Genomic DNA, 25855 nt, shown 5'->3' on the forward strand with positions numbered 1-25855 from the left:
TCTTAATTCTGCAGCATTACAATGCAAAGAATCTTTGGGACTTTGAGAAGAAAGCAGCAAAAAGTTAACATTCTTGACAACACTGATGTCAGTTTATTTGGTTCCTGTGCCACTGGTATCTTTATGAATTCTGCTTTTACTCTGGGAATGAGAGTATTTTCAACATTAACCCAGATAATGTGTGTTTTACATTAATGCTTTTTAAAAAGATTTCTCTTGGGATTTAATTTCGTTCTTGATATACCCATCCCCTTATAAATTGTAGTGTGTCATCGGTTTCTTCTTTTTTTTGTATTCTACCTATTAACATAGATAGTAACAGGGCAAAGCACTAAAGTGGCAACCCACTGTCATTGTTGGAACAGCAGCCAGTATGCCTTCATTCCTCTTCTGTTTATAAAAGATAGCTATCAGTATGGCCTCCTGAGACTTTTGTACCTGTATACTAATGTTGGGAGACACAGTCACATTTCAGTGCAGCCCTTAACTCGTAAGTTAGGCCTTGTCTACACTACAAAGTTGCAGTGCTGGTGAGGGGGTTACAGCGCTGCAACTTAGGATGTGTACACACCTGCAGGGCATTACCAGCGCTGCAACTCCCTGTTTACAGCGCTGGCCGTACACCCGGTCGTGCCTCGGGTGTAGAGGATCCAGCGCTGGATCACCAGCGCTGGTCATCAGGTGTAGACACTCAGCAGCGTTTTTGTTGACCTCCGTGGAATAAGCAGGTATCCCAGCATACCTGAGGAAGCCTCTCTGGTAATTAAGCAAACTCCACTGCCCTCCAAGCAGGTCTCCTTCCCCGCGGTGTGCTCTGGCGTTCCCCGACCCCCCCTCCAAGCAGGTCTCCTTCCCCGCGGTTTGCTCTGGCGTTCTCCGACCCCCCCTCCAAGCAGGTCTCCTTCCCCGCGGTGTGCTCTGGCGTTCCCCGACCCCCCCTCCAAACAGGTATCCAGCCCCGCGGTGTGCTCTGGCGTTCCCCGACCCCCCCTCCAAGCAGGTCTCCTTCCCCGCGGTGTGCTCTGGCGTTCCCCGACCCCCCCTCCAAGCAGGTCTCCTTCCCCGCGGTGTGCTCTGGCGTTCCCCGACCCCCCCCCTCCAAGCAGGTCTCCTTCCCCGCGGTGTGCTCTGGCGTTCCCCGACCCCCCTCTCCAAGCAGGTATCCAGCCCCGCGGTGTGCTCTGGCATTCCCCGACCCCCCCTCCAAGCAGGTATCCAGCCCCGCGGTGTGCTCTGGCATTCCCCGACCCCCCCTCCAAGTAGGTCTCCTTCCCCGCGGTGTGCAACAGCGCTGCAGCGTGGCCACATCTAACACCACTTGCAGTGCTGGTTGCTGTAAGTGTGGCCACTCTGCAGCGCTGGCCCTACACAGCTGTACTAATACAGCTGTAACAACCAGCGCTGCAAAATTGTAGATGTAGACATACCCTTAGACACTGATCAAGTACCTTTATATTACTGTTTTGCACCTTCAAGTCACTGGTGGTGTATTGACTAGAGATGCCTCAAGAACAATCACTTAGAGCTATACCCCACTGAAATTATCTTGTAATTCTGGAGCTGCAATGGAGGAACCATCTTACTTACTTTAAAAGAACAACACTGAGTTGGGTGTGTATTTTTTTTCTGGTTTAAAATTAGATATTATGAAACATCCCCAGCACTTTAGTCCACAATTTACCATTAAATGACACTAGTGCTATTTCCCCCTCTTTTTTTCTTCTCTCCCCCTTAAAAACATTATTCAGAAGCATCTTGTCAAATTCTGATTTGCATGAATAGACCCACATGATTCTCTGCGACTGACGCATGGAACTCTGACAAATATAAATCAGTAACATTAATCTAATCACAATTCCATTTCCCAGTTTCAGGAAGATTTTATTCTTTCATCTCTCTGTGCTAAGAGAAGGATTTTGTTTAAAGACAAACAATAATGAAATCACCACTGATCTAAAAGGGGAGACTGCATCCAGAGTGGCAGAGTAGCCAGGTTTTTAATAACTGATGTCTGCAGCTGGGATGTTCAGCCCCCACAAACTAATAGAATAGAAAGGAGTCAATAAGAAGTTTTAAGGGGTTACATAGGATAGTCAGAAAACTGGGGATTTTCCGGATACGTATATATGAAGTGGCAGGCCACGACTATAGTCTCAAACCAGAAAAATAATTATATGTTACTTATTGTTTGTTCGGGATAAAAGCAGTTTTAGGTATTACACCTGCCTCATAATCTCTCTGCTAATTGTTGTTCTAAAAGAAATGTAATTATAAAATGTTTTCTCTCACATGTTGCTATATGAAAAACCCACATAAATCTCGGGAAATTCACTAGCCAATAGACTATGTAGCGGAAACAGCAATCAGTGAAACTATGTCCAAAGGGTTGTCAAATGAACAAAGTAAACAAATCCAAAAAACATTTTTCTCTAATATATCAGTAATATTAATAAGTTATCTTTAAAATCAGTGAATAAAAATAGAATTATGATTTTCAAGTTGATGCTGTCCATTTTAACATTCTTTTTCATTCTTAATTTCTGTGGAGCTCATATGTTAGGACCATTTCAAAATGCACTTAAGGGAGAGAAAAGGTACATCTGATCCAGAAGTTTAGATAAATGTAATGATGAAGAATTCGGCGGGATTTAAAAAAGAAAGTAAAGGAAAGTAGATATAAAAAAAAAGTAGATGGCTGCTTGTTTTCCACAAGACAAAGCAACTTCTGAGGGAAGTTTACTTATATCAAATAAGATAAAGTTTTGAATTACAGTGTAGTGAATTAAACACTAACATTTAGCATAAAAGTGAGAGACAATTTAAAGTTAGTCTCTCTTAGTTATCTGTGTGTTTAATATTCCTTCATACACTAAGGAGCTTTAAAGCCTAACTGCAAAGCCATTAAATGCTGTATAACAATATGACTTCAGAGATAACTAAGGATTTAATTATTCATCAGTCTCAAAAAGTGACTCAGATAATATAGAGGAAGCACATGAAGAAATAAATGACCGAGGTCATGCAGTGACACCTAAGTCAGGAGAACAATGCTATGAAACATTAATAGGGAAACAGTACAGCGATTTGTAGAGTAAGAAAGATAGATACCCATACTGAGCCACTTCAGGGTTGCCTAACAAAAGCTTCTTGAACAATCTGCAAGATTTAATCAGGAAGACAGGGAAGCAAAGACAATAATGCAGCCAAAAGTTGCAAAACTGCATGTTGCTATTTCAACATCCTGTTGTGTTTAAAATATTTCACAACTGGACTGTGGGCAGTAGTTTTAAAGGAGAAAACGAGGAAGTAGCAGTAATGCTAGCACGAAGCTCAAATGAAATAACAGAGCTCTTAAACACTGTCTTAGACTCCTATATTACAGTGACGGGCAGCTGTTTTTATTTTTATTTTTTAAGCATAATGTAGAAACATTTCTGTGGAATCTGTGTTTATACTTTTCTAGATATAATGACAAATCCGAGACACTCAGATTAAAGAGAAAAATGATCTGATCTAGTCAATATAATACATAATTAATTGTATAAGGTTTAGTAATTGATAACTAAAAAAAAGCAAGTATTATAGTTGCAGAGGTGCTTGCTAGATTTACACTAGAAATACATTTTAAAAACTTCCATCTGACAATGGTAGACTAGGTAAGCTATAAATTGAGGGGCTGATGAGTAAGGCTACGTTTTAGTCACAGTTATTTTTTAGTAAAAGACAGGGCCGCCCAGAGGATTCAGGGGGCCTGGGGCAGGGCTGGGTCTTCGGCGGCAATTCAGTGGCAGGTCCCTCTCGGACGGAATGACCCGTCGCTGAATTTCTGCCGAAGAATGAAGTGCTGGCGGTAGAGCAGCCTAAGTGCCACCAATCACAGCTTTTTTTTTTCCCCCACCACTTGCGGCGCTTTTCTTCACCAGGCGGCGCTCTGAGACTTTGGCAGCACTTCGGCGGCAGGTCCGTCACTCACTCCAAGTCTTGGGCTGAACTGAAGGACCCACTGCCAAAAACCCGGAGCGGCTCGCGGAGCCCCTATGGGGCCTGGGGCAAATTGCCCCACTTCCCCCCCCCTTCCCCCCCCTCCCCCGGGCAACCCTGATAAAAGTCATGGACAGGTCACAGGCAGTCAACAAAAATTCATGACCCGTGACCTGTCCGTGACTTGTACTATATACCCCTAACTAACTCTTGCGGGGGGGGAGCTGGGGGCCATGGGTGCTGTGGGGGAGGTGGCCCGGGGGTGCTGGGGGGGGGTTGGCCCAGGGCGCTGCAGGACCCCCACTATTGGGGGGGGGGTCCAGGACCCCAGCTGGTGCTTGGGCGGGGGGGGGGGGGAAAGAGCGTTGGCGGGGCTGGCTCAGGCTCCCTACCTGGCTCTATGCCTCCCCAGAAACGATGACATCCCCTTCCCTCAGCTCCAAGGCGGAGGCTTGGCCAAGGAACTCTGCGCGTTGCTTCCACCCTAGCGCTGGCCTGAAGCTGCCATTGGCCAGGAACCATGGCCAATGGGAGCTGCAGGGGCGGTGCCTGTGGGTGGAGGCAGCGTGCAGAGCTGTCTGGCCATACTTCTGCCTAGGAGCAGAGGGAGGGGGATATCACCACTTCTGGAGAGCCCGTGAGGTAAGCGCAGCCCAGAGCCTTCACCCCATCTCCTGCCCCAACCCCCTATCCCAGCCTCCTTCCCTCCCCCACACCCAAACTCCTGCTGTTGGGGGAGGTGGGGAGTGCAGTGTCCCGAGACTGCCCCAGCAGTTGCCAGTGTGATTGGCTCAGGTGCTCCCTGAACTGCTCAGGCAGCTCCTGGGCCAAGTGCACCAGCCTCTGCAGAAATCATGGAGAATCCGGAAAGTCTCAGAATCCATGACTTCAGTGACCTCCGTGACAAACTTGCGGCCTTACTGATGAGCCATACAAATTCACTGGATGTTTCAGGCTGCTTACAATTGGTCTAGGATATATCTCAGGTCCAAATTCAAATAACTAAGTGTCCTTGTAAAGTTTTACCAGGGCAGTCTTGGGAGTTTTGATGAGGTTGAAAACTACACTTAATTTTTTTCTGAAATGTACAATTTAGGGTCTCTCTCTCTAGTAAGGTTCAAAACAGTTTTTTTCAGATACATTTAAAGCTATATCAGTTTAGACCCACACTCATCATTGCCTTGTAGGAACCTCCATAAAGGATCAGATGAGTGTTCCAGATAGTCTAGTGTCATGCTACATACAGCAGGCAATAAGAGGAAGGTGCAAGGAACCCCATAATGGACACAACCTACCCTGTGGAAATTTTTCTGAGCCTTACCATTTAGTAGTTGGCCTATGGGGGTTTCTATTCTTTTTAATTTCTTTATCCTGTCTAATGCAACTTCGGATTGTGTTAGCCATATAAATGTCTCATGCTCTTTAGTATCCTGCTAAGCACCTAGCTTTAGTAATATCTTGTGGCAAGAGTTCCATGTGGTTATCTACCTGTTGTGTAGAAGAGTTTTTCCTTTTTTCAAGTTTAAGTTAGTTGCCTCTTTAATGTTTTCCAGCTGCCTTCTGAGGGGTAGTCTGTAACATGCAAGGTTTCTGCTAATGGGCTTATTTTAAGAAAACAAAACTGCTTACGTTTGACACTGTAGTTATATTAGCTACAATTCTGTTTGAAAACTGTTGTCAAACCAGATTTGTGCCTGACAGTCCTTTTTTAAACATGGCTGTAGCTAGTCAGTTTTTTCCCCAGGTGAGGACAGAACTTTCCAGGGACAGGATTGCAGCTCTTCTGTCATGACCTAACATAGGACCTAATTTTTCCAAAGTTGTAAGGCAATATAGTTGTTTGTACCTGTAGAAAATGGGTGTAAAATGTGTAAATGAGTTAAAAATTCAGATTTGGTAGCATTCTGCACCTGCGCATAGGTGCTGGTACTCGGGGTGCTGCTGCACTCCCTAGTCTGAAGTGGTTTCCGTTATATACAGGGTTTACAGTTTGGTTCAATGGCTCTGAGCACCCCACTATAAAAATTGTTCCAGCACCCTTGCACCCGCGTTGCATAGGTGTAAATGACTGCATCGGCTGCAAGGCAGACTATGTCAACTTCACATTCTCCATCATTTATAGCTTTTTTTTGTTACATTTGTGTTCAGTAATAAACTAGTAACAGCATAGAATGATGCCCTAGAGCAGGGGTCAGCAACCTCTGGCACTCGGCTCGCCAGGGTAAGCACCCTGGCGGGCCGGGCCAGTTTGTTTATCTGCTGCGTTGGCAGGTTCGGCTGATCGCGGCTCCCACTGGCCGCAGTTCGCCGTCCCAGGCCCATGGGGGCAGCGGGAAGCCGTGGCCAACACATCCCTCACCCGCGCCGCTTCCCGCATTGGCCTGGAAAGGCGAACCACAGCCAGTTGGAGCCATGATCGGCCGAACCGGCCAACGGGGCAGGTAAACAAACTGGCCCGGCCCGCCAGGGTACTTACCCTGGTGAGCCGCGTGCCAGAGGTTGCCGACCCCTGCTCTAGGTCTTGCAAGCCCCGTTGTCACTATACAGGTTAGCAATAGGCACACCCAAACCTCAAAGCCTATGGGGGTCTCCCTGGAGAGTCCAGTGTCTGCTCCACTGGACAATCGCATTGCTCACAGATTCACTGCTTCCAAAGAAGCAGCACACCCCAGCTTACCAGTTCCATGTCACAGCACCACTCTTCTTGACATACAGCACTGAGAGATATTTATAGAGAAAACAACTAAATGTTTATTTAACAAAGTATAAAGATTTAAGTGATAGCAAGTAGAAGTATTGGAAAGAAATGGTTACATATAAAAATTATAACACCCATTCCAATACTTCTAGAAGAGAAATGATCACCCAAAGTTATTCCAGTGTTTTACAGGCTTGGCTGTGATCTTCCATTCATGAGGAAAATCGTGCTGTCAGCTTGCCTCCTCAGCGAAAGATCCAGGCTGTCTGTACCCCCAGATATATCAAAACAATCCATTGATCTTATTCATAAGCAGGATTCCCCCTGACGATTGTTTGGTTTTTTTTCCTGTATACTGCTTTCTTGTAGATTTTGCAATCTCTTAATCAGCATCTGACTCAGCATGCAGATAGGCCTGCATTGTGGGGCACACAGTGATGAGACAGGGAGATATGTGTTGCCACCCCCTGCCTGAAAGGAAACTGTTGCCTGCCTTAGTAATATAATTTTCAGTTTACATACATAACCCCTTAAATATTATCTCTACATAAGTTTCACCATGATGACCAGTGTGCTACTGGCTCTCAGACCACACATGCCACGCTTTTGTGAATTATTATGCACATATCCGACCTAGGGGATCCCTGTAAAATCTTATGCACCCCATATCCCTCTGCCACTTGGCATCGAGAATTCACTGAGTCACAATCACCATGGCTAGGTCCTCATTCTAGAAACAAGGGCACAGTTTCCTGCTAGCCAAAGATGAAAGATGTTGTTTCTAGCCACTATTTTCAGGAGCAGTGATTAATTCAACAGAACTCCAAGACAGTGCACTGCCTGGACCTGAAGAGGGCAGGAACCTTTCAAATATCTACACTAGCCAAATTTTGTAGGCCTTTTTTATTATAAAATGACATGGTGATAAAAATGCCTGTGCCCTGTCTATAGTACAGCTTAACCACTGGTAGCATGAGTGCAGTTACAGTGATGCTGAAAAACATGTGCAGATTTGTCTGTTGTAGACTTACCTACAGAGAAGGAGAATTCATCAAAATACTTCCCTCATCTTGCTTATTGTACCATGTGTAGTCACTTACACTTGTGCAAAGTGTGTAAAATGCTACCAATCTGATTTGGTAGCATTTTGAACCTGCTTCATACTCACTTTGCTCAGGTGTAAATGACTATCCAAAGTGAGGGCAATGAAGAATCTGGCACTGTCTTACCCAGATTTAGCATGAGCCAGCTGCTTTCCATACAGGTTCCTGTTTCTTTCATATGCTAAGCCAGCTGGAAAACAACCCTGTCTATGATGAATATGAAAGAGCTGCAGACCTGGGGGTAATCAGCACACTGATGTCATCGTAGACCATAGCATTTCACATTAGCACCTTTTGTTCTCACATAAATGTTGAATAAGGGCTTGTCTACATCAGAAAGTTGCAGCGCTGGTGAGGGAGTTACAGCGCTGCAACTTTGAAGGTGTACACATCTGCAGGGCACCACCAGCGCTGCAACTCCCTGTTTGCAGCGCTGGCCGTACTCCCGTTTTGTCTCGGGTGTAGAGGATCCAGCGCTGGTGATCCAGCGCTGGTAATCCAATGTAGACAGTTACCAGCGCTTTTCTTGACCTCCGTGGAAGGAGAAAGCCTCTGGTAATCAAGCTGGTTTCCTTTCCCGGTTTGCTCTCTCGGTCCCGGAGCCACCCAGCAAACCGCAGGGAAGGAGACCTGCTTGCTCGGGGTTCCGGGACCGAGAGAGCAAACCGGGAAAGGAGACCAGCTTCGCCGCGGTTTGCTCTCGCGTTCCCGGAGCCACCCAGCAAACCGCAGGGAAGGAGACCTGCTTGCTCGGGGTTCCGGGACCGAGAAAGCAAACCGGGAACGCCGCGGTTTGCTCTCTCGGTCCCGGAGCCAGCCAGCAAACCGCAGGGAAGGAGACCTGCTTGCTCGGGGTTCCGGGACCGAGAGAGCAAACCGGGAACGCCGCGGTTTGCTCTCTCGGTCCCGGAACCCCGAGCAAGCAGGTCTCCTTCCCTGCGGTTTGCTGGGTGGCTCCGGGACCGAGAGAGCAAACCGCGGCGTTCCCGGTTTGCTCTCTCGGTCCCGGAACCCCGAGCAAGCAGGTCTCCTTCCCTGCGGTTTGCTGGCTGGCTCCGGGACCGAGAGAGCAAACCACGGCGTTCCCGGTTTGCTCTCTCGGTCCCGGAACCCCGAGCAAGCAGGTCTCCTTCCCTGCGGTTTGCTGGCTGGCTCCGGGACCGAGAGAGCAAACCGCGGCGTTCCCGGTTTGCTCTCTCGGTCCCGGAACCCCGAGCAAGCAGGTCTCCTTCCCTGCGGTTTGCTGGGTGGCTCCGGGACCGAGAGAGCAAACCGCGGCGTTCCCGGTTTGCTCTCTCGGTCCCGGAACCCCGAGCAAGCAGGTCTCCTTCCCTGCGGTTTGCTGGCTGGCTCCGGGACCGAGAGAGCAAACCGCGGGGAAGCTGGTTTCCTTTCCCGGTTTGCTCTCTCGTCCCGGAACCCCCCTTGAAGCCGCCCAACAGCGCTGCAGTGTGGCCACATCTAACACCACTTGCAGCGCTGGTTGCTGTAAGTGTGGCCACTCTGCAGCGCTGGCCCTATACAGCTGTACTAATACAGCTGTAACAACCAGTGCTGCAAAATTTTAGATGTAGACATGGCCTAAGAGTGGTGACAGGTGAGTGTCCTCAGGGAAGAGAAGCAGCTATCCATCAGGGCCCTCTGGGACATCTGAGAAGAAATGAACAATGCCAGTTTAATATGATTTAGACCATAGGTGCTTTGCTTCTGTTCGTGGCCTAAGGCATAGGTGCCAACTTCTTCTGATGCCAGGGAGTGTTCGTGCCCCCCTGGCACCCCTGACCCACCCCATTCCAACCCCTTCCCCAAATCCCCACCCCAGCCCCATCTCTTCCTTGTCTCCCCCCTCCCTCCCACAGCTTGTTATGCAAGTGCTGGGAGGAGAAGTGGGGATGGTGCGCTTGGGGGAAGGCAGAGGCAGAGGTGAGCTGGAGTGGGGTGCTTGGCTGCCAGTGGGTGTTGGTGCCTATGACCTAAGGAAATCCTCCATCAGTTTAATCAGTGATGTCTCTGACCTATCCCAAATGGAAACCTAGTGAGGAATCTAAAATATTGGTGATCAAATAGCCACTGATATAATGCTCCTCAAAATAGAGAGATTAAAGGTAGGTGACAGATTATTAGTTGCAAAGAGTGGCTGTCAGGTGGGTTTTGTTTGTTTTTTGAGTACACGCTGGCCTATGTCCCATGTTTAAAGGTGGCAGAGAAAATCCCTTATTGGGGAAAGCATTGGTCAACAGTGGGCTGATCTGATCTCTGCAGGCTTTCACCAAAAAGGTCATAAATTCTTTTTGCTGGTGATACCAAATGTTTTTCTTGATGGCATTTGGCCCAATCATAAATGCATTAGGAAGGGTGCTATGATCATAGCTTTCTGCTCTCACTTGATTTTCCTGCAGGTGGGAAAAGACTGTCTCAGACTCTGTTTTGCTGTTTGCTTTAATTTCTCCTGCAAGAAAGATCAGAGCTGTTGGCAGTGGGAGGTACCTGAGTCTTTGTTGTGCAGAAGCAGTTTGAATTTATGTAGTTACCTTTCTTTCCAGGACAGTTCTGCTGGTCATGTTAGCAGGTACTATAGCAGGGATCAGCAACTTTTGGCATGCGGCCCTGGTGGGCCGGGCCAGTTTGTTTACCTGCCGCGTCCACACATTCGGCTGATCGCGGCTCCCACTGGCTGCAGTTCACTGCTCCAGGCCAATTGGGGCTGCGGGAAGCGGCGTGGGCCGAGGGATGTGCTGGCCGCCGCTTCCCGCAGCCCCCATTGACAAGCCTTATGGCTCTACCATTTACTTAATACATGACCTTAGGCAAGGTGCTAGACAAGAAAGGGGAAGTTTCTGACCTTCCTTTGGAGGAGGGGATGTTAAGGTCCAGTATAAGGGTATGCAGTGCCCCTTTCCCTCACCATCACCTGCGTACCTAAGCAGATCAGCAGCTCCAGTGTGTCTGGCTATGTGTGCAGGCGTCTGGTGATCACTAGGGATGTGAGGTCTTAGGCCAGTCTGTTAGAGGCACTGGTGTGGGATGCACTGCATGCCAACAAGATTTTCACATTAGATATGACTTGTACAAGTGGATTTACTCCAGTGAATCTATCTTAACTCTGGCATTTGAAGTTGGCTCTAAATTGCATGTCATGTGTATCCCCCTCCCTAACCCTCCTGGATTTACATTGTATCAATCAATTGGATGAGTGGAGGAAATCTGGGGAAATTTCATCTTTTCCTTCTTAAACTATCTGTGCCTACATCTGTATGTTGAGTAATTTTTATGCTAGGGAATGATTTCTCCTCAGTTCCCCTCTCTCTCTGTTTTTCTTTATCTTGCATTATTTAATTTGCTAACTATATTGTTAAACACTGCTTACCTTGGTTTGTAGCTTCAAGATCTTTGTAGGATTTTTGTCCCCTTCTTTGCATTTTAAAAGTTTCACAAATGAATCACTATGAATAAACTTGTTTCTGTCACCTGTCAGCAAGTGTTTGCAACAGCACTCTTCATCTCCAGATCAGTGACTGTGATGTTGCACAACACTAGATTATAACCCCACCCAATGAACCAATAAATGGATTTTTATCATTTCCCTGCCAGCAGGCTGAAATGAGGTATGGAACATGTCTCATCTTTTCCTCAGTAATAATCAGAATCTGTATTTTTTCAGGAGTATTTCCTCTTAGCTAGTATTGCTCAATAGTCTTGTTTTTTAAAAGTAGTAGCTTCTGAAAGACTCTTGATAGTGCACCACTCACAGACTTGTGCAATAGCACAAGAAGTATAGTAGCAATGGTAAAACTATTAACAGAGCAAAACATAACAGAAAACAGAGCAGCCAGAAAAATTCTAGCTGCCTGGGTTTTGGCTGAGTAGTTTAGGAAGTAGGGTTTGTTGAATGAGTAAAATGTCGGTATCTTTTCAGTACTATTTGCAGTAAGGGTGGGCAAATAAATTTTTAGTCTGGGCTGGTAGACTTGTGTCTAAATCAGCCTTGTTAAACAAAATCTACTTGCCCATCTTTACTGTAAACATCAACAAATGCAGTTCCATACAACACACACTGTGCATGAGCGCACACACTTATCTCACTCATTACTTGGTTGGCTTCCTTTCTCCCAGCATCCCACATTCCATCTTTCTCTTCAGGTTCTCACAGTGCCCTCATTACTGTAATTCTGAGCATTCCAGAAGGGCATTAAGCAATGAGACTTTTGCAGTGTGGTTCTTTCTCCCTTTTGTGACTTAGTCATACACACCCCAATTCACTGTCATTCATTCCTCTCCCCACTCTGTTACTGCTTATCATCCTGACTTGATCACCCTTCCAGAAATGTGCTGGCCGCCACTTCCCACAGCTCCCATTGGCCTGAAACGGCAAACTGCGGCCAGTGGGAGCTGCAATCGGCTGAACCTGCAGATGCTGCAGGTAAACAAACTGTCCCAGCCCGCCAGTGTATTTCCCTGATGGGCCACATACCGAAGGTTGCTGATCCCTGCGCTCAGTCATGGTATCTCCCAAGCAGGACCAGCTGTACAGTTTTCGCCGCCCCGAGCAGCATGCCGAATTGCTGCCAGACAGCGGGGGGCAGTCCATGTGCCCTTAGGGCAGCAGGCATGTTTCCGCCGCGGCGGCAGCTTCTATGTTTAGCTGAAGCCGCCACGGACAGCTAAACATAGAAGCTGCTGCCGAATTGCCGCCACCGCAGAAACGCGCCTGCTGCCCTAAGGGCACACAGACTGCCCCTGCCGCCCGCTGCGGCAATTCGGCGCGCTGCTTGGGGCGGCGAAAACACAGGGACTGCCGCCCCTTGCAGATTGCCGCCCCAAGCACGAGCTTGGAATACTTGTGCCTGGAGCCGGCCCTGCTTCCAAGGACTACCCACTTGTGGTGTCAAAATGAGGTGTTACTCACAGTGCAGATATGTGACCCTCCTTGTTTCTTGAGGAATGTAATTTAACAACATTAGCATTTAAATTAGCATTGCTGTGTGTTGAAGTTAACATCTCATTGAGATAAACAGAGTAGTTCATTTCTCTCAAAGATACTGTTCCAGGCTCTCTGTGGTAACATTGTCATTTTTGAATTTTTCTTTGCAACCATAACAGCTAGACTTACTTTTTTATTTTAAATGAAAGTTGAAATTCTGGAGAATATAGTTGTAGCTTCAGAGAAGAGCTGGTGTGGTGTATAAGACCATAAGAACGGGAATACTGGGTCAGACCAAAGATCCATCTAGCCCAGTATCCTGTCTTCTGACAGTGACCAATGCCAGGTGCCCCAAAGGGAATGAACAGAGCAGGTAATCATCAAGTGGTCCATCCCCTGTCTCATATTCCCACCTCCTGGCAAACAGAGACTAGGGACACCATCACTGCACATCCTGGCTAATAGCCATTGATGGACCTATTCTCCATTATCTTAATCTAGTTCTTTTTTGAACGCTGTTATATTCTAGGTCTTCACAACATCCTCTGGCAAGGAGTTCTACAGTTTGACTGTGTGTTGTGTGAAAAAAAAATTCCTTTTGTTTTAAACCTGCTGCCTATTAATTTCATTTGTGACCCTTAGTTCTTGTGTTATGAGAAGGAGTAAATAACACTTCCTTATTTATTTTCCCCACATCAGTCATGATTTATAGACCTCAATCATATCTTGCCTTAGTCATCTCTTTTCCAACCTGAAAAGTCCAAGTCTTACTAATCTCTCCTCATATGGAAGCCGTTCCATACCCCTGATCATTTTTGTTACTCTTTTCTAAAGCTTTTCCAATTCCAATATATCTTTTTTGAGATGGGGCAACCACATGAGCACGCGGTATTCAAGATGTGGGCATACCACAGATTTATATAGAGGCAATATGATATTTTCTATCGTCTTATCTATTCCTTTCTTAATGATTCCCAACATTTTGTTTGCTTTTTTGACTGCCACTGCACATTGAGTGGATGTTTTCAGAGAACTATTCACAATAAGTCCAAGATCTCTTTCTTGAGTAGTAACAACTAATTTAGACCCCATCATTTTATATGTATAGTTGGGATTATATTTTTCAATATGCATTACTTTGCATTTATGGCCACAGATTGGATGTTTTGAAGCTCAGATGTTAACATCAGCAGCAGCTCTTCAAAGCTGCAGTGGCCGCCTTAACCTTCCATCCCAGTGGGGTCTCCTACCCCTGAGGGAATTCTGCACTAAAAAAATAAAAATTCTGCACACAATATTTGAAAATTCTGAAAGTTCTGCATTTTTGGGTCAAAATATCACAGTATAATCATGCCAGTTCAATTATTTTGATGATTTATTTCAAATTATCAGTCAGCAAGTACATCTGTTAACAGTACAACCCCCATAACAGTACAACCCCCAAAAGAACAAAGATTCTGGTAATTTATTTTTTGACAAATAGATTCCTTAGTAGGCATATTAATACAGGACTTTGTGTAATTCATTTTAATTACAATACAGAAGTGTATTTCCTGCACGTCAGAAGCAATGGACGAGCTGAGGGAGAGGGAAGGAGCCTATGAGTGTTGGTGTGGGTGAGAGAAGGTTTTTTGGGGGGCAGGGATTGTTAGGGAGTTGGGACGCCTCCCTCATGCAGACCCTGACTGACCCCAAGCCTCTCTCATTCAGTCAGGCAAATCTGCCCCTGTCCCTACACTCCCCATCCCTGTGGGTCTCTGCAGATCCCCTCTCCAGGCTCAACGCTGTCACCCCACTAGCTCCTGAGCCCATGCCCATCTGTGCCCACCCCCACTAGCCATTATGAACCCCAGTCTGTCTCTCTCTCTCTCTCTCTCTCACACACACACACACACACTCACACTCACTCACTCACTCACTCCCAACAGCCCTGTGTGCCCCACTCTCCTAACCTGGCTCTGCAAGGCAGGGTTCTATGAACTTCTACTCCTTGGGGAATTCTGCGGAACTGGGCATAGAATTTTGTATTTTCCCACATAAAATACATTTTGCCTAAGAAGTGCTGCCATTCTGCCTTTTGCCCACCAGAGGCAAAAGCAAAAACTGCAACACTTCTTAAGCAAAATGTTTTTTATGCAGGAAAATACAAAATTATGTGAGACAGAGGAATTCTGCGTGTTCGCAGATGTGCAGAATTCCCCCAGGAGTAGTCTCCTTGGGTGGTAACAGCTGCCTCAGTGCCTTCCCCTCCATCAGATTTCAAGTCTTTTCCTGATGGCATGTACCAGCACCTTTCCTCCGAGTTGTTCCAATTGCAGTGCCACATCCCTCATCACATTAGTGTTTTTACTTTGAGTTAGCTGGCAATGAACTGTAGGTATTTTCACTTTGTGAAAGCTAATGAATGTTTCTTCCAAGATACGTCATTTTGTGGTTTTCTGCACAAACTGTAAAGGTTTAAAAAAGAAGTGTGTAGGCAAGTCCATAGGAAAGGAGCCACTGGCACTGCTTCCCTCCCTCAAAGAAGAGAAGGATATGTGGAGGGGTGGAAGTGTTTGAGTGGACACTGGCTGCAGTGGCCTGAGATTGGAGACAAAGCAGGCCTTGCCCAGGGAATCTTCTGGACTCAGTCACCTAAGCCTGACACAGAGTGATAGAGTCGAGAGGGTTCAACAAGGGCCATTGTAGATACTTGTTCACTTTCTTTGCTACTGAATGGAGAAAAAGTGAGTAGAACTCCCTCTACTGGCAAAGAATACAGTTGTGGTAGCTGCTCCCACATTGCTGGCCCCAACAGCTGTAGCATCAGTTAAGTTCACATTTTGGATGCATTTAAGTTTATTTTACTTACTATAGGAAAGCAAGTATGTGGAGAGAAGGTAGGTGCTGATGGGTTTCAACTGGAATCAAGTCCAGTTTTCTGTGGCTGGAAGGACAGGAGCCCCCACTTGCCTTTCTCCTCCAAATTAGTAATTTAAGTAGCCTGTGTTGCAAAACACTCATTAAGCAATAGATCAGGGAACATTCTAACATTTTCCTGTTTTCTAATCTTAATAGGACTTTACAGACCCCAGCCCAAGTTCCAGTGGTTGTTTCACCTGGAAACCAGCAGTTGCATACTGTAACACTCCAGACAGTGCCTCTTACAACAGTGATAGCCAGCACAGATCCAGCATCAGCAACAACATCCCAAAAATTTATTCTCCAAGCCATTCCTACTTCGCAGCCAATGACAGTACTTAAAGAAAATGTCATGCTGCAGTCTCAGAAGCCAGTCTCCTCTTCTTCATCTATTGTCTTTAGCCCAGCCCAAGTTCAACAGGTTCTCACCAGCAATGTGCAGACCATTTGCAATGGAACAGTCAATATGGCTTCATCTTCATCCTTCAGTGCTACTACTCCCGTGGTAACTTTTTCACCTAACAGTTCACAGATGGTTGCTCATCCACCTGGCACAGTGATCACTTCAGTTATCAAAGCACCAGAAACTAAACAGACTGTTATACAAGAAATGATGAAAGAGGCGGTAGAAGAGGACACAAAAGATGATGCCGAGCAGTCAGAGCAGAGGTTCCAGCAGCAGCCTTTTGTGATGGTGGTATCCAATTCAAATGGATTCCCATCTAACATGCAAGTGAAACAGGAAAGTGAACAGTTGGAATCGAATTTATATTAATAAACAAAAAAAATCCCTGTGGATGATTATTTTCATAAATGTGATGGGACCTTTACAGTTGTGTGTGTGTGTGTGTGTGTATATATATATATATATATATATATATATATATATATATATATATGATTTGATTCTGAAGCAGATGTTAAAGCTACTTAATTTCTACAGTTAATTGTTAGAAGTCATGTATTAGAATGAGTTTTGATTTTCTGTTAATTGCTAAATGTTATAAAAACATAAAATTATATAGTACTCATTTTTCAAAACACAAGCATGAAGGAACATGCATTTTATACTATGAAGACTTTTTCTTTATTTGTTTTTGCCAAAAGTTCCAAATTTCTTACATATTATGCATTTTCAGTCTTGCTAATTTACATTGCAATACCATATAATATTTTCTGTTTAATCTGTAGATGTGTCATTTAACTTTTGAAACAACCATTACTTTCTCCAGAACAGAATTTTCATTCCATGTGTGTGAATCTTATCAAGTTTACCAAATACCTATTGCGTACCAGTGAACTATGTCACATTTTACTTTGAATAATGGACAGTGGCAACCAAGCTTCCAGCACAGTCATTTGGGTGTGCAAAATAAAAGTACACTCCCATTATGAGAATACATAAAGCATTTACATATACCAATAATGGACAGTGCCAGATCTATATTTTTATATACACTCGTCAAATATACTTAATTACAGAAACTAGTGGCATTGCTACAGGTGCAATTATTTCATACTATTTTGTGGCTATGAAGTTAAACAATCTTGCTTTCTATTTCAGATTATTTTGTAGGGGGGAAAGTGAAATGTATACAATTTATGCAAGTGTTCTGAGATTAATACTTTTATGAGTTCCTTTTTCAATTGTAAATAATGTACATTTAATTTCACAAGAACGTTTTTCAGCTAATTTGTTTCCATAGAGCAATTTTTGATAGATACAAATAAGATCATTATGTTTAGAGGTCTAATGTTATATGTATTCATATTACAGAGTGAATTTGTATTTAAAGACAAATTTTTAAATGACAAAACCCTACTGAACCTGGGTTCTTTGTCTTTTGTATTTTAATTGGTTTATTATGAAAATAAATCAAGTGGAAATTTTTTTATGTATTTATTCTAGAGTTTTCTTACCAATACATGAGTACAGTGTTTCTGGCAATCTGAACTGTATTGAGAAATAGAGCAATATGATTAATTAGTGATGGTCTGTGATTTGGAACACAGTAGATGAGCAGTTCAGGAATCAGTTCAAGAGAACTCGGGGTGAGAAATTGATTCTCAAGCTGTTTGTCTGAGAATGTGACAGCACTATGCAGTACCAGGGCTGCCCAGAGGATTCAGGGGGCCTGGGGCAAAGCAATTTCGGGGGCCCCTTCCATAAAAAAAAAAGTTGCAATATTATAGAATACTATATTCTCATGGGAGCCAGGGGCAAATTGCCCCACTTGCCCCATCCCCGGGTGGCCCTGTGCAGTACTGCTATAGGTTAAGGTGAATAGATTATCAGGGTTGGATGGACCCTCACTCAGGATGTCATCTAGTTCAACCCCCTGCTCAAAGCAGGACCAATCCCCAGACAGATTTTTGCTCCACATCCCTAAATGGCCTCCTTAAGGATTGAACTCACAACCCTGGATTTAGCAGGCCGATGCTCAAACCACTGAGCTATGCTCAGAAACGTGCGCTAAATAGGTCCATTGATGTGGCATTGGGTACAGATGGTTTAAACTTTGTCCCCTTATCCTCACCTGTGAAAGCTGCTATAGGTCCACAAATGCATAATTCTGGGACATCACTGATACTACAAATTGCATAGGACTTCTGGGATCAATGATACAACAACATGTTTCATTCTGGATTGTCTTAATAGAACCCAGAAATACTGGATGATTACTCAAAGTATATGGGGAGGAGAGAGGGCGCTTAAAGTTAAAAACATATTATCCTAATATCTCTTCTTGGGAACTTTAAACAAATATTTTCTAAGCTTAATTCAGTTTTAATTTTAGTTTGCAGTTCTTTAAAGTTCAGTTGGTTTCCATAGCAAACCCCTTTACTAAGGAGATATAAACCTTGGCCATTTTAATTTATATCCGAGTAAAAGTTCAACAGAATTTGTATACTATTTGAATTTTAATTATCTTATGTGTTACAAATCCAAAGTATTTTGAGAAGTTTTATATATTTTTGCAAAAAAGTTCATAACAGGGAGTTCTGCAAGTTCTTTCAGGGAGGAAAATACTTAAAATTAACAAAACTCAACTAATCATATTATGCATAATGTGAAAAATATGTAAAAAGCTCATGGAGTCAGAACTGAATATTCAGGATTGTTAATGGTTTGGTTCAAAAAATTAAAATCCATCCTCCCATTGGATTTAGTACTCAATAGAATAATTCTAATACTTATAGTGCTCCCATCAATCTATGTGGTTGAAGAGCACTTGCACCTAAAATAAATCTTAGGAAAACATCGCTATTATAACTGAAACCTCTATGAATTACAGTATTAGCATAAACTTCATTTGTTTTATAATGAAGTAGCTGTAGAAATTTGGTAGGCACTGTAACCGCACACACGATAGTCCTCATCCTGAAATCCTTATATTCTAACTAGACAGTAAAGGTGGACTAGGCATTTCACTGAAAAAGGGGCTTTGATCGCTGATTGGGCCTGTATGCCACAATATAAATATTTAGTAATACAAACAAAACTGAAGTGATATTTAAAAAACACTCCCTTCTGTGACTGAGTCACCTTATTATCTCCAGCCTCCAGCAAGAGGAAGGTTTGTTTTTGCTTGACTAGATGTTGGCTTCCTGATACTCCCAGTCTGTTAGCTACCCAAACAATCTCCTCAGGGCAATGCCAGTCCTAACTTCCACGGATTCCAAGGCCAGAAGGGACTGTTGTGATCATCTAGCCTGATCTCTTGTAAAACAAAGACCACAGAACTTCCCCAAAATAATTCCTCAAGCAGATCTTTTAGAAATGCATCCAATCTTGATTATAAAAAATGTTAATGATGGAAAATCCACCAAAATCCTGGGTAAATTGTTCTCATGATCAATTAACCTCTCAAAAATTTCCAGTTTATTTCCAGTTGAAATTAATCTAGCTACAACTTTGGCCATTGCATTGTGTTATACCAGGGGTCGGCAACCTCTGGCATGCGGCTCACCAGGGTAAGCAACCTGGCCGGCCGAACCAGTTTGTTTACCTGCCGTGTCGTGGCTCCCACTGGCCGCAGTTCGCCATTCCAGGCCAATGGGGGCTGCAGGAAGCAGCGTGGGCCGAGGGATGTGCTGGCCACAGCTGCCCTCCTCCCTTATTGGCCTGGAATGGCGAACCGCAGCCAGTGGGAGTCACGATCGGCCAAACCTGCCAACGCGGCAAGTAACAAACTGGCCCGGCCCGCCAGGGTGCCAGAGGTTGCCGAGCCCTGTGTTACACCTTTATCTCCTAAAGAGCTGATTATTAAATATTTGTTGTCCATGTAGATACTTCTAATCAAATCACCTCTTAATCTTTTCTTTGTTAAGGTACATAGACTGAGCTTTTTCACTGTAAGGCATGTTTTCTAATCCTTTAATCATTCTTGTGACTCTTCTCTGAACCCTCTCCAATGTATCAATATTCTTTTTGAATTGTGGGCACCAGAACTGGACACAGCATTCCAACAGTGATCACATCAGTGCTAAATACAGAGGTAAAATAACTTAGCTCCTTTTTCAGCATCACTGCTTCCCAGGATAGAGTCCCCATTCTGTAAGTCTGGCCTACTTTCTTTGTTCCTAGATGTATACATTTAACCATATTAAAATGCATATTGTTTACTTCCATCCAGTTTACCAACTGAGCCAGGTTGCTCTGAATCAGTGATCTGTCCTCTTCATTATTTGTCAACCCTGCCTGGGACGCAGACTCTCAAATATATTTTCAGTATGTATACACAACTCCTTAAATATCATCCGTATATACATCACACGATTGAGGATCAGTGTGATATAGAATCATACAATATCAGGGTTGGAAGGGACCTCAGGAGGTCAACTTTTCCAACCCCCTGTGCTGGCTTTCATTTAAGATCTCACATAACATTATAGATAAATACTGTGAAAGCTGTATGCTATGTCAGGTGCTGTTATAGAACAATGAACCCTTTCCAAGCTGGTACCCATGGCCCTTTTGTGTCACACCCTACCACTTCCCATATGTCCTAGTACCCCAATCTGCTCGTTCCCCTGTTCTGCTCACTCTTCTGCTTCAGTACACTGAACCCTTCTTGTCCCTGGAGTGGTGATAGACAGGATAATCACACAGCAGGCCTTGAACTGTGACTGATTATGGCCAACTGTTGAACTCTCTCTCCTCCCCTTATCCAGCTACCATCTTGGTGTAGGCTTCCTTAGTTGTGTCCATGGCACTGGTACTCAGAATGAGTGATGCCAAATTCAAGCTGCAATGAGGTGATAAAGAAAACCAAACAACCACTGATGCTGCCACATTATTCTTCTGGGAGGTTTAATACCTTTGTAATTGCTGATAACTGGACCCTTACGCCTAGGTCTCCCATCTCCTCCCCCACCCCCCCAAGCCCTGTTGCTCCTTTTTCCCCTCCCCTACCCCAATGGATTGTCTCAAGGAGCCTGCCTGCCTGCAGTAGGAGGCAGTCCTAGCTGAGTAGAGGCTGGCATGGGTTAATGACACCATGCCTTCCCCTGCCCTGCAGTAACTGGACTTTTGGTTCTAGTGCCATTTAGGGTTCCCAGCTCCCCTTTTTGATCAGATTTTCCAGTTGAAAACTGAGCACCTGGCAACCCTAAATGTAACCAGGACATAGAAGCCAAAAACCAGTTGGGTGCCAACCCTATTCTTCCCACATGCCAGGGGAACCAGAGCCCTAAACTCCAGTAACAGCCAGGAAAGGAGCACCCTGAATGGCAGTCTGGGCCTCTCTGTTGCTGCGGCCTGGGGAAACCCAAACTGCTCGGGGGGTGTGACTTTGCCTATGTGTTATGGGCCCTGCCTGCTGCTGAAGAGGAGGTGCTGGCTATTTAGCAACCACTTCTGCAGCTGCTCGTTGCTAAATTAATAGGCAAGAGCAACATGAGCGCACCCTTCAGCGCACCAGGCGAAAGAGCAGCTGGCTTCGCTTCAGTGGAGGAACCCCGCCCGGGGGGCAGCATCTCTAGCCCAAGTCTGGAGGAGCAGACCCCACCCCAGCTGCAGGGAACCACGCCGAGCCCTGGAACGAGGAGAGGGGACCCTAGGTCCTGTCACACTGGCCCAGCCCGTGCACGCACGTGCTCCTTTCACCAGGGTTAAATCTGCGGCCTGTCTGTGCCAGGCCCGCCTCCCACGCCAGCCTTGTGGCTGGGGATAGACACTGCAGCGGACGGACGCGTTCCAGGAGCTGGAGGCCCTGCAGGCTGCTGGCTGGGGTCCCGCTGCCGGGCGGGGAGCCAATGGGGACCGCGAGCGCCCCCAGCCCCGCGGAGGCTCGTTCCGTTGCCATGCCAGCCACTGCGGGGAGGGGCAGGAGCGGGCTGGGCACGTCCTCGCTCCCAATCCTCCCGCGCTAGGGGGCGCGAGGGAGGAGCCTCACCTCAGGAGCGTTCGCCTCGCTCGCTGGCTAGCAACCAATGAGCGGCGGGCGGCGACGGGTGCAGATCGCGTCAGCTTCCCTTCCTCACGTGGGGCTGGCAGTTACTGGAAGGGGGTGACGTCACGCTACGCCACCCCCCCTCGGCCCCATCAGCGTCTGCGCGCGCCGCGGGAGTGCTGGCGCGTGTGTTGCTCCGCTCGCACAGTGCCCTGGTGGCGGAGCGAGCGAGCGAGCGGTGTCATGGCGGCGGCCCTAGACCCGGCCCCTCCGCGGTGAGTGTCCCCCTTCCTCTGCTTCGCGGCCCCGGCCGGAGCCGCCGCCGCCGCGGCCCCCTCTAACCGCGCGCCGCTGTGTTGTTCTCTCCAGGTGCCCAGACAGCGACATCGAGCAGGACCCCGGGGCGGCGGTGCAGGTGAGAGGCCCGGCGCGGAGATGGGCGGGAGAGCGAGTGACAGGGGCCCACGGGGCGGGGCAGCGGCCTGGGCATCTCCTGTGTCCTGGGCATCGCCCGCGGGGCGTTCGCAGGGCCAAGCCCGTGTCCTCAGCGGGAGGGCCTCAGCTGGGGCCGGACACGTGTGTCTGCAGGTGTGGGCGCGCCTGGTGCAGCTCGGGCTTGTTTGCTGGGGTTGGTTTAAGCCAGTGGTTCTCAAACTTTTGTACTGGTGACCCGTTTCACACAGCAAGCCTCTGAGTGTCACCCTCTCCCTTATAAATTAAAAGCGCTCTTTAACATCATTATAAGTGCTGAAGGCAAAGTGGGGTTGGGGTTGGAGGTTGACACTTTGCAGCCCCCTGAGGGGTCCTGACCCGCAGTTTAAGAATCTCTGAGATAAGATATGCAATAGCAGCTACGTGGATAGTGTAGCTCAGGCATCTCAAGCTCAAATGACCACGAGGGCCACATCAGGGTTAGTTCATTGGCCCAAGAGCTGCATCACTGACACACATTCCCCTCGCTGCACCTGGCCGTGTCCCCACTCCACCCTTTCCTTGAGACCCTGCGTCTTCCCACCCCTTCCATGCCCCCATTCCAAGCCCTTCCCTGAAGTCCCCACTCCAACTCTGCCCCCAGAGAGTGCATGAGGGGTGTGATGGGGACTCAGGGCACAGAGTTGAAGTGCAGCAGGGGGTTGGGGTGCAGGCAGGGGGCTCCGGGCAGGGAGTTGGGGGTGCAGGAGTGCTTTGGGCTGGCAGCGGCACACACCGAGGCCAGGGCAGACTGCTGGCCCCACTCTGGGAAGTAGCTGGAACCATGTCCCTGCAGCTCCCCACCAGGTACCTCCTCCGAAGCTCCTGTTGGCCACGGTTCTCCACTCCCGGCCAATGGGAGCTGCGGGAGGGTGTTGCCCTAGAATCCAGGGCAACACATGGATGGAGCCCTTTGCTTCTCTCCTCCCTCCCCCCCCCCAACCACAGGGAGGTGCTCAAAGGGGGCAATCCTGCGGCTGTAGTTTGCCCACCCTGGCCTGGAGGTAGGCTGGGGGAGTGGGGGCGGGCCACTTGCCGGGCCGCAGGAAATAGCCCCGTGAGCCGCATGCAGCCTGCGTGTTTGAGACTCTTGATGTAGCTGAAGTCAACATACGTAGGTCTATTTACTGTGGTAAGTCGACAGCTGATGCTTTCCCGTCGACTCCGCTTACACTTCTTGTTCTGGTGGAATACTGGAGTTGATGGGAGAGCGCTCAGCAATAAATCGACCCCCCGCTCGATCAGTTGCTGCCCACCAATGTAGCCTGTAGTATAGACAAGCCCTGAATAGTTAAGGTTATGTGGAGTTTTTCTAAAAGCACGTTAACATTAGCGTAAGGTTAGCTTTTGTTGCAGCTCCTGTGAGAGCATCTCTGAGCACTTCAGCAGCTAACAAACTGAGTCTCAAAGTCTCTGCAAGTATAAGGCTGACAGACCTCAGTCATCAGCGGGCAGGATCAAACCTGGGCTTTCTGGAGCTTAGTGCATGAGCTAAAAGCCAACTGGCTGTTAGCTAGGGCTGTAGAGCAGACTCATTTTCTCTCTCTAAGGGCTTGTCTACATCAGAAAGTTGCAGCGCTGCTGAGGGAGTTACAGCGCTGCAACTTAGGAGGTGTACACATCTGCAGGGCACCACCAGCGCTGCAACTCCCTGTTTGCAGCGCTGGCCGTACTCCCGTTTTGTCTCGGGTGTAGAGGATCCAGCGCTGGTGATCCAGCGCTGGTAATCAAGTATAGACACTTACCAGCGCTTTTCTTGACCTCCGTGGAATAAGCAGGTATCCCAGCATCACCGAGGAAGCCTCTGGTAATCAAACTGGTCTCCTTCCCCAGCTGGCTCTCGCGTTCCCCGAACCCCGAGCAAGCAGGTCTCCTTCCCTGAGGTTTGCTGGGTGGTTCCGGGAACGCGAGAGCAAACCGCGGCGAAGCTGGTCTCCTTTCTCGGTTTGCTCTCTCGTTCCCCGAACCCCTGAGCAAGCAGGTCTCCTTCCCTGTGGTTTGCAGGGTGGTTCGGAGAACGCGAGAGCAAACCGCAGCGAAGCTGGTCTCCTTTCCCGGTTTGCTCTCTCGTTCCCCGAACCCCCGAGCAAGCAGGTCTCCTTCCCTGCGGTTTGCAGGGTGGTTCAGGGAACGCGAGAGCAAACCGCGGCAAAGCTGGTCTCCTTCCCCGGTTTGCTCTCTCGTTCCCCGAACCCCCGAGCAAGCAGGTCTCCTTCCCTGCGGTTTGCAGGGTGGTTCGGGGAACGCGAGAGCAAACCGCGGCAAAGCTGGTCTCCTTCCCCGGTTTGCTCTCTCGTTCCCCGAACCCCGAGCAAGCAGGTCTCCTTCCCTGCGGTTTGCAGGGTGGTTCGGGGAACGCAAGAGCAAACCGCGGCGAAGCTGGTGTCCTTCCCCGGTTTGCTCTCGCGTTCCCCGAACCCCCCTTGAAGCCGCCCAACAGCGCTGCAGTGTGGCCACATCTAACACCACTTGCAGCGCTGGTTGCTGTAAGTGTGGCCACTCTGCAGCGCTGGCCCTATACAGCTGTACTAATACAGCTGTAACAACCAGCGCTGCAAAATTTTAGATGTAGACATGGCCTAAGTGTTCTCATTGCCACTAGGTGGGACACAACACCACACCCAGGAGGTGTGTGGGTTACACAAGGTAGAAAAGTGTCATAGAACTGGGGAAATGGAGGCACAGAGTGCTGAAGTGACTCTCCAGCAGCTTGGCTGAGTTGGTGTTAGGGCTGGAATAAGAATCCCAGATTTTTTGACCTCATTTTCTCTCTACTACCAGACCATAATGTCTCTCCATAGGACTGTTTGTTATTGTGAAGGCTGCCTCAAGTAGCTATTTTCAGCATTAACATTTTTATAAAGTGCTAACTGTGTGTGCTAGGTGCATTACAGGCAATGATAAAAACAGGATCCCAACTCTGAGTAAATTACAGTTTAAATAACATACAGATGAAGCATGTTTTGCAAGGATAGATGCAGAGTGACTGAGCAGTGAAGTTTTGTGCATGACTTTAATAGTTTTTGTTTCCTCTTAGTCTACTCCATAAATGTTTCTTTCAAAGGAGATACTTGGGTTAGGTTATCTTGGAAGAAATGATTTTTGAAGAGATGGTAGAACCATATCAGACAGCAAAGGAATAGATTTCTTGGGGGAATTCTGTGCCATTGCACAATGCAGAATTTTGCAGAAATTAATGGTTTTTTAATGCAAAATTTCCTTTCCCCTACATAAATGGGCTGCAGTGCTGTTTGCCACCACTAGAGCCACTGGACCCAGCACAGCCTAGTTTGTGATAGAAGACACTGCCCTGGGGGGAGGCAGGGAAGAGCTAGAAAGTTCCTGGCAGCTGCAGTTCCCAGCATGCCCTCGGGGAAGGAGAGGT

General features: G+C 47.0%; 2 protein-coding genes across 2 annotated transcripts in view; both read left to right on the forward strand.

The window, feature by feature from the left end:
- ELF1 (E74 like ETS transcription factor 1) overlaps positions 1 to 16477 on the forward strand; it is a 60684-nt gene extending 44207 nt beyond the window's left edge. Inside the window, exon 8 of the mRNA XM_030565972.1 lies at positions 15761 to 16477. Coding sequence (XP_030421832.1) covers positions 15761 to 16379 — 619 coding nt within the window. The 3' untranslated portion in view covers positions 16380 to 16477. The remainder of the gene's footprint in view (positions 1 to 15760) is intronic.
- A 5670-nt stretch (positions 16478 to 22147) lies between these two features.
- The window catches only part of SUGT1 (SGT1 homolog, MIS12 kinetochore complex assembly cochaperone), a 59843-nt gene continuing 56135 nt past the window's right edge, over positions 22148 to 25855 (forward strand). The window contains exons 1-2 of the mRNA XM_030565999.1: positions 22148 to 22274; positions 22369 to 22414. Coding sequence (XP_030421859.1) covers positions 22243 to 22274; positions 22369 to 22414 — 78 coding nt within the window. The 5' untranslated portion in view covers positions 22148 to 22242. The remainder of the gene's footprint in view (positions 22275 to 22368; positions 22415 to 25855) is intronic.

This window comes from Gopherus evgoodei, chromosome 1, assembly GCF_007399415.2.
Source record: "Gopherus evgoodei ecotype Sinaloan lineage chromosome 1, rGopEvg1_v1.p, whole genome shotgun sequence".
Classification (NCBI taxonomy): Eukaryota; Metazoa; Chordata; order Testudines; family Testudinidae; genus Gopherus; species Gopherus evgoodei.